The sequence below is a fragment of the Podarcis vaucheri genome (assembly GCF_965113315.1).
Source record: "Podarcis vaucheri genome assembly, chromosome: 3".
NCBI lineage: Eukaryota > Metazoa > Chordata > Lepidosauria > Squamata > Lacertidae > Podarcis > Podarcis vaucheri.
Window position 1 is genome coordinate 118346323 of NC_138761.1, and position 12927 is coordinate 118359249.

General features: G+C 43.8%; 1 protein-coding gene across 3 annotated transcripts in view; it reads left to right on the top strand.

The window, feature by feature from the left end:
• Positions 1-8371, top strand: part of RANBP17 (RAN binding protein 17) — a 180967-nt gene extending 172596 nt beyond the window's left edge. For all 3 annotated transcript variants that reach the window (XM_082216326.1, XM_082216328.1, XM_082216327.1), the window contains 2 exons: positions 4976-5103; positions 7660-8371. In XM_082216326.1, the coding sequence (XP_082072452.1) occupies positions 4976-5103; positions 7660-7756 (225 nt within the window). In that variant the 3' untranslated portion in view covers positions 7757-8371. The remainder of the gene's footprint in view (positions 1-4975; positions 5104-7659) is intronic.
• Positions 8372-12927: the final 4556 nt, after the last annotated feature.

Genomic DNA, 12927 nt, shown 5'->3' on the forward strand with positions numbered 1-12927 from the left:
CAGATTCTTTCATTTTGTGAGGTAAAGGCAAAGAACCCCTGGATGGTTAAGTCCAGTCAAAGGTGACTATGGGGTTGTGGCGCTCATTTCACTTTCAGGCCGAGGGAGCCGGCGTTTGTCCACAGACAGCTTTCCGGGTCATGTGGCCAGCATGACTAAACCGCTTCTGGCGCAGTGGGACACCATGATGGAAGCCAGAGCGCACGGAAACGCCGTTTACCTTCCTACCACAGCGGTACCTATTTATCTACTTGCACTGGTGTGCTTTTGAACTGCTAGGTTGGCAGGAGCTGGGACAGAGCAGCAGGAGCTCACCCCGTCGCCGGAATTCAAACCTTTAGCTCACAACCAATTGACTTGTGTTTCTAGACCAATGGGAAGGAGGGAACTACCATCATCCCTGACCATTGACCATGCTGGCTGGGGCTATGAGAGTTGGAGTCCTACAACTTCGGGAGAGCCCAGGTTTCCCATCCCTGAACTCCGCCCTCCTTCTATCACTGTTGAAGGAGCGGGTTCTCCAGACACCTACCACATGCAGTGTCTGCTCCTCCACTGATGCGTCTGTTGAAGCAGCAGAGGAGAATTTGGAGGCGAGTGGAGCCCTCCTCCTTCCCAAAAGTTTTCAAGAGTATTTCATTATGTTGGTGTGCAAGCACAGCCCAAAATGTGTGGTTGCACCCAGTGCCTCTCAAAGAACATCATTGATATTCACCGCCAGGCTTTGTGGTGGACAAAGGAGTCATTTTTCAGACAAGTCACCCCCTGTAGGGTTTTTGCATGCAAATTTGGGTCTGGACTTGAGGCTAAGGTCAGGTACCCAGCTGAAAAGGAAACCATTTCTGTATAGCCATGCAAACCCGTCTGAACATATACAGGCTTGCTGCAGATACTGAGGGATTGTTCCTGGAGATATTGACCTGTAACGTTCTCCATACTTCTGTGCGCGTTCTGACTTTATTCCAAATTCATTTATCTCCTGGGCAGTCACAAGTGGCAGTGCATTACTGCTTTGGAGAATGAATTGTCTATACAATAAGATGGTGCTGGGAAAAAATAAGACACTAAGATTAGCAGCAGCCGCATACATTAAAATTCAAACCGAAATCCCAGCCCTGGTAGGAAACTAATAGAAGAAGAAAATATATCAAGTATAGAAGCGCCGTCTCATCATTCACCTGTGCTGAAGGATCCAATTTTAACCATATCCAATAGCACTGTCATTCATCTTCTTGGTGTATTATTGTGATTTAAATCCAACCTCCATACGAGGAGCAGTTCTTTTAAAATGATTGAGAGGGAATAAGGGCAAATTCAGTGTTTAGAAAAAGTTTATGACATCACAATATTATCCTTTACAGATGGAAGCAATATTTCCTACTTTGGGAGGAAAACTAATCATTTTCTATCTGCCCTGAGTCAGTGCATCATTATAAAAGGCGGAAATAAGTAGTCTTATGCATTCCCAATCTTGTTCTTGGCAACATTTTTGTTTAGCCAATGCCTCTGATTTATAGTATTAAATATTAGCCTGACTCTATATTAATTATGTGGTTTTGATTTTAGCAGCTTTAGTGTAAGAAGGAATTAAATATTTCACAAGGAGATATAGCCATGCAATCATGAATAGTAAGAAATATGAGGCTAGCACAATTTTCTTTCTTCTGGAACAATATTGCATTCTAATGATCATGGAGCTTGGTTAGCCGTGGAATGTATATATGCGTGTCATTATTTATCAGTAGGTCTTCTGTATTAAGGACTCGTCTAGCATTAAGGAGGCAGGTACTGGGGTGGGTGGGTTTTTTTAATAGGTTTATTGGGAAATATTTTGATATAAAGGATACAAAACAGCAAAAATTCTGTGCGCTTCAAGTATCCGTAACAATTGCTGCTCCGGTTTCTGAGAAGCCAGCAGTATAGCGATGAGCAGTGGTTTGTTTCAGTTCGCGGTTCCAACACCAATTTGGATGCAATCTGGCGTGGCAATTCTGTCTTGAGAGTAGGCCCCATTGAACACAGTTATACTTACATCTGAGTAAACATGCGCAGGCTGGTGCTATCAGTGTTTCCAAGCCCGCCATTGCACGATGCTTATCATCAGTATACAGTGGTACTTTGGGTTAAGAACTTAATTTGTTCCAGAGGTCTGTTCTTAACCTGAAACTGTTCTTAACCTGAAGCACCACTTTAGCTAATGGGGCCTCCTGCTGCCGCTGTGCCGCCGGAGGCCAATTTCTGTTCTTATCCTAAAGCAAAGTTCTCAAGCTGAAGCACTATTTCTGGGTTAGCGGAGTGTGTAACCTGAAGCGTATGTAACCTGAAGCATATGTAACCCAAGGTACCACTGTAATTTATTTTTAACTCTCTTTCTCCGAGGTGTTGAGTGCAGTGTACATGGTCCAATCCTTCACTTTATCATCACAACGACCCTGTGAGGTTGGTTAGCTAAAAGAGAATGATGGGTCAGCCAGTGAGCTGCTCTAAGTTCAACTTCCCAGACATAGTCCTAGTCCAGTACAACCCACTACAATGAGGTTTAACCTCACAGGATTCAATAATGAAGACTTTCATTGTTTTCTTTAGCACATTAGCGTGTTTGCTACACTCAGTGAAATTGATCTGGTTTATGCTTTGGGCCACAAGATTGCACTGTGGCACATTACACTTTAAAGCAGATAAGGGGGGGGGATAACGTCTCCGTTGCCTCCCTTGAAAAGTGCGAATAGCAAAGGATTACCGTATTTTTTGCTCTACCGTATTTTTTGCTCTGTAAGACTCACTTTTTCCCTCCTAAAAAGTAAGGGGAAATGTGTGTGCGTCTTATGGAGCGAATGCAGGCTGCGCAGCTATCCCAGAAGCCAGAGCAGCAAGGGGGACCGCTGCTTTCACTGTGCAGCGATCCCTCTTGCTGTTCTGGCTTCTGAGATACAGATTTTTTTTTTCTTGTTTTGCTCCTCCAAAAACTAGGTGCGTCTTGTGGTCTGGTGCGTCTTATAGAGCACAAAATACGGTATTATGAGGGTCGGTGCTGCAGACACAGCAGTTTGACTTCACCCCCCAGAGGGGCACTCCATTGTGTCTCAAAACAGACGGATGCCAACAAAAACCATTAGGAAGGTTGGCCTTTTGGGTTACGTCAACAATTGTCCCTCTTTCAAAAGATCTACTGTTTTTTTAAAAGGCCCAACTGAACTTAAAATTCAGAGTGAGGACCATGCAGTTGTAAGAAAGGGAGCCCTTGTGGGAATTTTTTAAACTAATCTCAGTGCTTAAAATGTTAACAAATATAAGAAAAATAAGTTTTTCCTTCACCAACAATGGGTTGCCTTGATTCCTTAAAGGTAAAGGTAAAGGGACCCCTGACCATTAGGTCCAGTCGTGACCGACTCTGGGGTTGCGGCGCTCATCTCACTTTATTGGCCGAGGGAGCCGGTGTACAGCTTCCGGGTCATGTGGCCAGCAGGACTAAGCTGCTTCTGGCGAACCAGAGCAGCGCACGGAAACACCGTTTACCTTTCTGCCGGAGTGGTACCTATTTATCTACTTGCACTTTGACGTGCTTTTGAACTGCTAGGTTGGCAGGAGCAGGGACCGAGCAATGGGAGCTCACTCCATTGTGGGGATTCGAACCGTCAACCTTCTGATCAGCAAGTCCTAGGCTCTGTGGTTTAACCCACAGCGCCATCCGCATCCCTCCTCGATTCCTTATAGGAAGACTAAATTACATTGCTTAGTCCTGGCCTTTGTTTGTAATGTTTGTAACAGCAAACATTCACAGTCCCGATATAATTAGTCATGCTGAACTTATCCCAGCCATGTTTAATTGTCCTATTGCTTTCAATTGGATGTAAATACAACTAGCTTCTTCTGGTCAATGGCCTCTGTGTTACAATAATCTTGTTCCTTCTTGCCGTCACTTGGCACTGGGGTACAGTGGAACCACGTGGGTTTTGCTTGTTTCTTGCTCTTGTCTGAGAAGTATTTGAGGATGCCACAGCATATCAGGCTGGGCTAAAGAGCCCTGAAACACCTTCCAATGATCAAGTGCCTCATTCCAAAGTGTAGCTGGAACTAGATATTCATATTCCCAAGATGGAGCTCACTTATTATTGGAGTTTGAAAATTCAATCCTCTATACACCAGGAACTTTGTAGCCTTTTTGTTGGCTGCTTCAAGGATGGAAATTGCTGCTAAATGGAAAGCTGGATCTGGTCTTTCCCTACAAAGTTGCTGGCTTGTTAGGATTTGGGGGATAGCATTAACAGAATGATTAATGCGGGACAGCAGGGTGGTAAGAGGTGATTTTTTAAAAAAGTTGAATGCAACCTGGTTCCTGTTCATTTCGAATGTTAATAAATCTTCCTCACTTTATGGAGAGGTGTGGTATCTTACTATGCTTTGGCATTGTATGCTGTCAGTTTTACATTACATAACGGAAAAAACTGTACTCCACAGTACATTATTGCGCATATATATATATATATATATATATGCAGGTTTTGGTGTCTTCGGGTGTCTTCCCGTGTAAGAGTCGGGGTGTCTGTGCGACGTTTCGACGAGGTCTCACTCGTCATCTTCAGGCTGGTGCTTTCGGCTTCTTGTTACTGGAACAGAGCAGAGTCTGGTGTTTGAGTTCCTATAAATACTGTTGAGGGGTGTGGTGTATAGCCTCCAACGTTCTGGGCAGAGAGGAAGTTCCTAGATTAGTGTGCCTTTTCTTCTTTTGTTCCTTAATTGCTTGAGGGATATCTTGGGTGATTTCATGAGTGATATTCTGAATACCACTGGGTGGGTCATTAAGTGTAGATTAGTTGCTAAAGCTTTCGTGTCTTGACCTCTTGAGCTTGTGAAGAGTTTTTCTGAGAAGATGGCTGTGCTGCATTTAGTTGTGCTCTGGCTTGGCTTCGTGTATAGGGGCGAGCTTGTGCTACATTCCATCATTTTAATAACTATTTCTTCTTTGTTTTTTCAGTACTTCAGTGAATTAAGAGCCAGCTTGATAAACAGTCAGCCTGCCAACAAACAAGAAGTCCTTCATCAGTGCTTTAGCAACCTAATGGAAGGAGTGGAACAAAGCCTTTTAGTAAAGAACAGAGACAGGTATGCTTCACTATATCCTGAGATAGAGAAAAAAATCTGTGACTGATAAAATAACCTTAAAATAGGGGATTTTCCAGATAAGTATGTTACACACCATAAATGCACAGTTGCTCAGACAGCAGTGTGTGCATGTATATGTATGGAAATGTCATCTTGTGCCAAAGCAATAGCGAACATATAGCCGAGCCATTACACAGGAACAAGATTTATTGTTAGTGTTGGTGGGTTCAGAAAGCCATGAATGTAGAACTAAGGATAAAATCCATGATGTTGCCACAGAAGTGGCATGATTTACGGCTTTTGTGTGTCTGCTTCTCACCACGGTGTTGTTGTTGTTTAGTCGTTTAGTCATGTCTGACTCTTTGTGACCCCATGGACCAGAGCACACCAGGTACTCCTGTCTTCCACTGCCTCCCGCAGTTTGGTCAAACTCATGCTGGTAGCTTCGAGAACACTGTCCAACCATCTCGTCCTCTGTCGTCCCTTTCTCCTTGTGCCCTCCATCTTTCCCAACATCAGGGTCTTTTCCAGGGAGTCTTCTCTTCTCATGAGGTGGCCAAAGTATTGGAGCCTCAGCTTCAGGATCTGTCCTTCCAGTGAGCACTCAGGGCTGATTTCCTTAAGAATGGAGAGGTTTGATCTTCTTGCAGCCCATGGGACTCTCAAGAGTCTCCTCCAGCACCATAATTCAAAAGCATCAATTCTTCGGCGATCGGCCTTCTTTATGGTCCAGCTCTCACTTCCATAATCCCAGCAAGAACACGGGATTGGGTCTAGTGGGCCTAGTCCTTTGTCTCCTCACCTCCCACATGCCGCTTTGACAGTTCGATGGGGGCTTCCCATCTGTCAGTCACCGGATGTGTGCATGACCTCAGGTGAGCTATTTTCCAGGCACTGGCAGGACCTGCAAGGATTTCAACTGATTGGCGGTAACTTTCAGCAGTGAGAAATCGCCCTCCATAAAGGTGCTAATCCCAGTGGGGTTTGCATTTGGTGGCAAATTTAAAAGTCGCTGAATGCAATGTGCTCCCCACCCCAATGCCAAGGTACAATTACAGCTCCCATCAATGCTTCAGGTACAAAGATTTGGTTATTCTCGACACAACTACTATGCCCAAAGGTATAAAGCTCAGTATCTGCATACCAAATGCCCAAATATTTATTTAGAAGCTCTGGCCTGTGATAGGCTGCACAGTCTAATACGGAAAGCCCTTTGTGCAACGGCTGGTGGAAAACCTTCCTTCCAGTGTTGGATAATTTTTCTTTTTTTCCTGTCATAAGGGCTTGTAGGACCCATTTGAATTCCCCATTTGTTAGCTTGAGGCTTGAATTAGTGTAGAGAAATCTGCCCCAAATGTGTACTGATCTGCTCCACTGTGCTACATTATAACTGCTACCATGTGGGCAGTTTAATAGCATCTAATAATTATATTTTAGATGTACATGATCTTTATTGTTATTTTTATCCATTTTTGTTACTTTCCCCCGTTTTACCTTCACAGCATTCTTATGGGGTAGACTAAACAGAGAGTGACTGCGTCTTCACCCTAAATATTTGGGCTTGTTGCAATTCCAAACCTGTCTGGAGCTGTTTATAAGGCAGGGATCTGCAAGGCTCAAAGAACAGGCCTTCAACTAATACACCAAAATCATTAACCACACAGAAAAGGTTCTCACCCTTGGGCAAATCAGAGGGATGGATTAAAAAGTTTGCTTCTCAGTTTAAAAACAATGTTGGTGGAAATCTAAACCCAAGGTATAAAAAGGTAAAGGTAAAGGTACCCCTGCCCGTTCGGGCCAGTCTTGCCAGACTCTAGGGTTGTGCGCTCATCTCACTCTATAGGCCGGGAGCCAGCGCTGTCCGCAGACACTTCCGGGTCACGTGGCCAGCGTGACAAGCTGCATCTGGCGAGCCAGCGCAGCACACGGAACACCGTTTACCTTCCCGCTGGTAAGCGGTCCCTATTTATCTACTTGCACCCGGGGGTGCTTTCGAACTGCTAGGTTGGCAGGCGCTGGGACCGAGCAGCGGGAGCGCACCCCGCCGCGGGGATTCGAACCGCCGACCATGCGATCGGCAAGTCCTAGGCGCTGAGGTTTTACGCACAGCGCCACCCGCGTCGCCAAAAACCCAAGATATAATCATGGCTAATTATAGTCTTTTCAGAGAATTGATAATGGTTTGAAAGAGACATCACTGTTCATATGCATAAATTGTTCCACTCTCACTGCTAAATGGAAAGTTCATCTGCATTGATTAACCAGACTTTTTCAGGTTTTAGCTGTGCCTTAATTCTGACCTTCACATGCTTTGGGGGCTTTCCTTTCCAGCTCAAATAAAGACTAAAATAATCCAAATATAATCATCATCTGTTAAAATTTTTAAAAGGTGTTTCTTTTACTTGTAGGATTTCTTGCAGCTGTGGGAGTTAATTTCTGACAATAGCAATTCAATTCTAACAAAGGACTGGTTTTGTTTTCAGAATTCTTAGCAGCCTTTTCTAAATGCTTAGTCCGAAATGACATTTAACATATTTGGTGTCTTCTTGCTTCCAGATTCACACAGAATATGTCCGTCTTTCGCAGAGACATGGCTGAAACCCTGCGCTGCGAGGGGGCGTCAGAATCGAGCAGTTCAGAAATGATGAGTTGATGCTGAACTTGGAAGATGTTTGATAAATGAACAGACTTTGAAGGTTGGGGAACCACAATATTGTTAGATAGGGTTTGACTTTAATAGAAAATATTTTTTTAAATAACTTCTGCCTTTTTATATCTCTGGCATAAATGTAAGGATTTGTAACACTGGAAACAATGTAAAAATCACACTGGGCATTAAGAACCATTTTGAACTTCCGTATCCAGACTTCTTATCCCCTTTCACAATTAAATGGTGCAGAAACAATATCTAACCAAAGAACAAAATAAAATGTGTATTTTCTTTCTGAAATTGCATTGCTGGGAAATTTCAGTTCCGCGATTAGACCAATATCAGAGGGTTTAAAAAAACAGCGATGTCATATCTATTTCTCTCATAGCTTCATCTAAACTGAGTAACAGAAAGCATAATTTGTAAACAATATGGCTATATGTAGATATGTAGATTTTTTTAAAAGCTTTATGTCTTAAGTGCACTGTTGACAAGCAGAAGATTGGCAGAATGCAAATTAACAATTCTGGATTAAAGTAAGAAAGTGGTACTTTTTGAAGCTTACAGGTAATGATCCATTCTTTAATTGAGAATGAATAAATGTTCGTTTCACACTCACGTATTTTGAATGTTTCATTCTAGGACAAAATACAGAGCTTTAGTTTGTGTTTCGACTGCTAAAGTATTCCTTGCGCAAGAATTACCAGTACAATCCTACACAGGTCTACACAGAAGAAAGTCCTGTTGTTTTCATTTGGGCTTACTTTCAGGTAATTGTGTATAGGATTCCCTGCAATTGTGCGTAGGATTAAAATGAATTTTAATATTTTTAAAGAAACAGACTGCTCCTGTCACAGCACCTAAAGGGCATATTCATCTTAAATGGCCCTACATAGATCAAGTAGGAGAACCCTAGAAGTTAGCCCTGCTCACCAAGGGTCCATGGGGCACAGGGAATCCACTTTTATTGGGATTAGGGTTCTGTGCAAGGAACTGTTGCCAGCCGTTTGTCCTCTCCACAGCTGCGCAGTACTCTGTATCAACACTGGGGGGAATGTGAGCAAATGAGTACGCTTGGTGCTGGAATGGTTTTTTCTCTGTTCCTCTGACTCCTTATTCAGGCAGCATCCCACATAGGATACGGGCAACGGTGCACCTTTCAGAATCTTGAACCTGCAATCATTTAGGCTCAGACTCTCGTAGTAAGGCTGGGGAAAAGCCCTTCCAGAGACCTTGGAAACTGGCTAGATGAACCTGCGGTTTGCCTTGGTATGCTTCACGTGGCTGCCCAGATTACATTTTGTTTAAAGTTGGCATTTTGTTCCTGCTGTTGATACAGGAGGAGAGACTTGTCACTCGTAACTCACTTCAGCCCTCGAACAAAGCAAGGAACTGTCATTCCGTCAAATTATTTGTTTCAAGAGGCGAGGCACTCCAGTCCACGGTGCTTTTTTCTTTCTCCATCCCTGTAAACAACACCTGACTTCCACGCAAAGCCAAATTCATTAGCTTGAAAACCTGTACCTCCGCATTGAAAGGCTGAGATCCAAACTAAGTTTCCTTTAACTGTGGCTTCCTTTGTCATGCCGTGGGAGGAAATGCTGTTTGGGTGCAATCTGTCTGTGTCCTCAGATCAGTCTTTTTTTTTGGGGGGGGGGTTTCTGAACCAGCTTCTCTAGAAAGCTGGACTTGAGAACCCTTGTAACTGAGCACTCTGGATTAGGGCTGCTTCCTCGTATATGGCTTCAGGCTCCCGGGAGCATATAAATCCAATGCCGAGATTCACGTTTAATACAAAACTGCCAGATAAATAAGATCATTCCTGAAACTTGATACACATATTTTGAACAGCTTCTCAACCACCATTAAGAGCTGAAACTTATTGGAATACATGGACATATGAACCGGCCCGCTTTTAGATATGGAAATGGGTGCCATAGCACTTGGCCTTGGGTTTTTACGGTTCCAGCTGCTGCTGTTAAATCTATCCGTTATTCCAAGGAACCCTGCCAAAATTAGTTAAGTCCAGAATTTAATCCTTTAAATGGGTTTTTTATCTGTGCAATAACACCCCTCCCTCAAGTGTTCTTAATTGCCCTACTTTACGTAGTTCACTTTCCTGTGCCCTATTTTCTCCATAGCTATGGGCCAGGCATGAACATAATAGAGGGGAAATAATTGGGATGGGGAATATTCTAAAAGCATCCGAGAAGTAGGCAACAGTAGTTTCCTCTGAATTGAGTACGTGGGAGTTTAAATTGCAGCGATAAATTTAACAAATTAGGATTTTCAGTTTGATTCGTCCCACTAAAGCATTGTATAGCCACGAGATGAAACCAAGCATCTACCAGTCTTTTACACAGAGAAGTAAACAAGTGTGTGTTGCTTTGTAGCCCAGCGAAGGCTGTGTTACTTGACTTTAAAAAAAAAAAGAGGTGTGGGGAGAGAAGGGGAGAGGCAGATCTAGCTCCCTTAGAAAAATATTCTGTTTCCTCTTACATAAGAATGCTTTAGAAGAATGCAGTTTGTGGTGCCTATGCACTTCATAAAATAATTCCTCCGACTTTTTAATGTTTTATTGTGGTGTGTGTTTATGGTGACAGCAAACCTTTCAAACTATCGAGAAATAGCATGCTTCCTTGCCGTATTAAAAAATAATGGTGGTGCAGATTTTATGTACCTTAGTTTAAGAGTGCTGCTTTGACAACATTCTTTTTGAGGTTTACAAAAAAGCGTAATAAAATATGTAAGTTACATTTCTACAAACAAAAGCCCCATAACATAAGTTATTTATAAGCGTGAGATCTAAACTGTATCACGATAAATAAACTCTAATGGATACCTGCGCCATCCACCCTAATGTAATTTGCCCAACAAAAGTGTTTGAAACAAAGTTATATTTAGTAGAGGGGGGAAAATATCTGGTAAGGACTTGAGTATTGTTGGATAAAATACAAAGAATAAAATGGAACAGAGTAGTAGGCTGCCTTCGTGGGCTAACTGCTCTGTGTCTGGTCTGCACACTGACATCGACCTGTAATGTGCTATTCCTCTTAAAGTAGATTCCAGCTGGATGCAAATAATTATGAAGGGCAGAAGGACATCCTTGCTTGGTACCAGTGAACCCAGGTTAATTCTAGAGATGACAAAAGCTGGCCGATGTACTTTGGCACGCTGCTCCCTTCAAATCACTCCATTTCATGCAATGCTGCCGTACATTTCCACCGCACAACAGTCTTGTCAGACAGAGCTTGCCATGCCTAGCAGAGAGGATACTGTCCACTGTTGTCCATAGTTTTGAATAGAAATGGTTGCGGTTATGATTGGCAGTTCAAGAAATGCCACGCTTTCCCCATGCAGATGCAGAACTGGAATTTTGCCTCTTTATCCATAACTTAGAGCAGAGCTTCTCAAACTGCGGTTTGTGGACAACCAGTGGCCTATAAGCTTCATTTAGGTGGTCTGTGCCGTGTCCGTGTAAAATAGGCATATTGGTTTTAATTGCATTTTTACTGCTTTTTTTAATCTCTTACATTGCATTGTGTTAAGCAGGGGTCAGCAAACTTTTTCAGCAGGGGGCCACTGTCCCTCAGACCTTGTGGGGGGGCGGACTATATTTTTTTTGGGGGGTGGAGGGAATGAACGAATTCATATGCCCCACAAATACCCAGAGATGCATTTTAAATAAAAGGACACATTCTATTCATGTAAAAACATGCTGATTCCCAGACCTTCCGCAGGCCAGATTTAGAAGGCGATTGGGCCGGATCCGGTCCCCGGGCCTTAGTTTGCTTACCCATGGTAAGGTTTGAATTGTATTGAATGCAGATTGTAATACAATAAAATACAATATTAAGAAATAAAAGAAGAATTAATAAGCATGCAGCTTCTAGCACAGGAAAAGGTAAAGGATCCCTGGACAGTTAAGTCCAGTCAAAGGTGACTATGGGGTTGCAACGCTCATCTCGCTTTTCAGGCTGAGGGAGCCGGCGTTTGTCCGCGGACAGCTTTCCGGGTCATGTGGCCAGCATGACTAAACTGCTTATGGCATAACAGAACACCATGATGGAAGCCAGAGCACACAAAAATGCCATTTACCTTCCTGCCGCAGCGGTACCTATTTATCTACTTGCACTTTTGTGCTTTTGAACTCCTAGGCTGGCAGAAAGTGGAACAAAGCAATGGGAGCTCACCCTGTCGCATTGATTTGAACCGCCGGCCTTCCGATCAGCAAGCCCAAGAGGCTCAGTGGTTCAGACCACAGAGCCACCCACGTCCCTGGCACTGAACAGTTGCTACAACAGGCCAAAAAAAAAAAAGTAAAATAATGTAAGCAATTTTCAAGCAGGCCTTGAAGTTGGCCATCAACAGTTAGCAACCGGACATCAAGACGTGAGTGGACACATGTCACCACTTTCCCTACTTTAGTGAGGTGCGTATCAGTGGCATGTGGTCAGTGTAGGGAGGCTAGAATAGTCCCCTAAATGTTCCAGGTAAATTAGAGTATTAAAGTCTTACGCCTTCTTCCTAAAGCCCTGTAAGCTTCTGCCCAGCTTAAGAAGGTAGGTGTGAGGCTCTGACATGGTCCAAGAGCCCTCCCACCACCTTCCCAAAGCCCACCCAGCTTTGGGAAGGAGGCAGCAGAACTCCAGCATCCTGACAGAGGCCTGGTGCCTCCTTTCTAAAGCCCAGGAAGCTTCTGCCCAGCTTAGGGAGGGAGCCACATGATGCTCACACGTGTGACATCCGGGGGGGGGGAGCTCCCAGTTGCCCTTGCAAGTTGGTCCTCTGGTCCTTACTGTCCCCCTACAAAAAAGATTCACCTTACACCATTGGTGAAAGCAGAGGCATCACCTTGCCAACAAAGCTCTGTATACTTAAAGCTCTGGTTTTCCCAGTAGTGATGTACGGAAGTGAGAGCTGGACCATAAAGAAGGCTGATCGCCGAAGAATTGATGCTTTTGAATTATGGTGCTGGAGGAGACTCTTGAGAGTCCCATGGACTGCAAGAAGATCAAACCTCTCCATTCTGAAGGAAATCAGCCCTGAGTGCTCACTGGAAGGACAGATCCTGAAGCTGAGGCTCCAGTACTTTGGCCACCTCATTAGAAGAGAAGACTCCCTGGAAAAGACCCTGGTGCTGGGAAAGATGGAGGGCACAAGGAGAAGGGGAC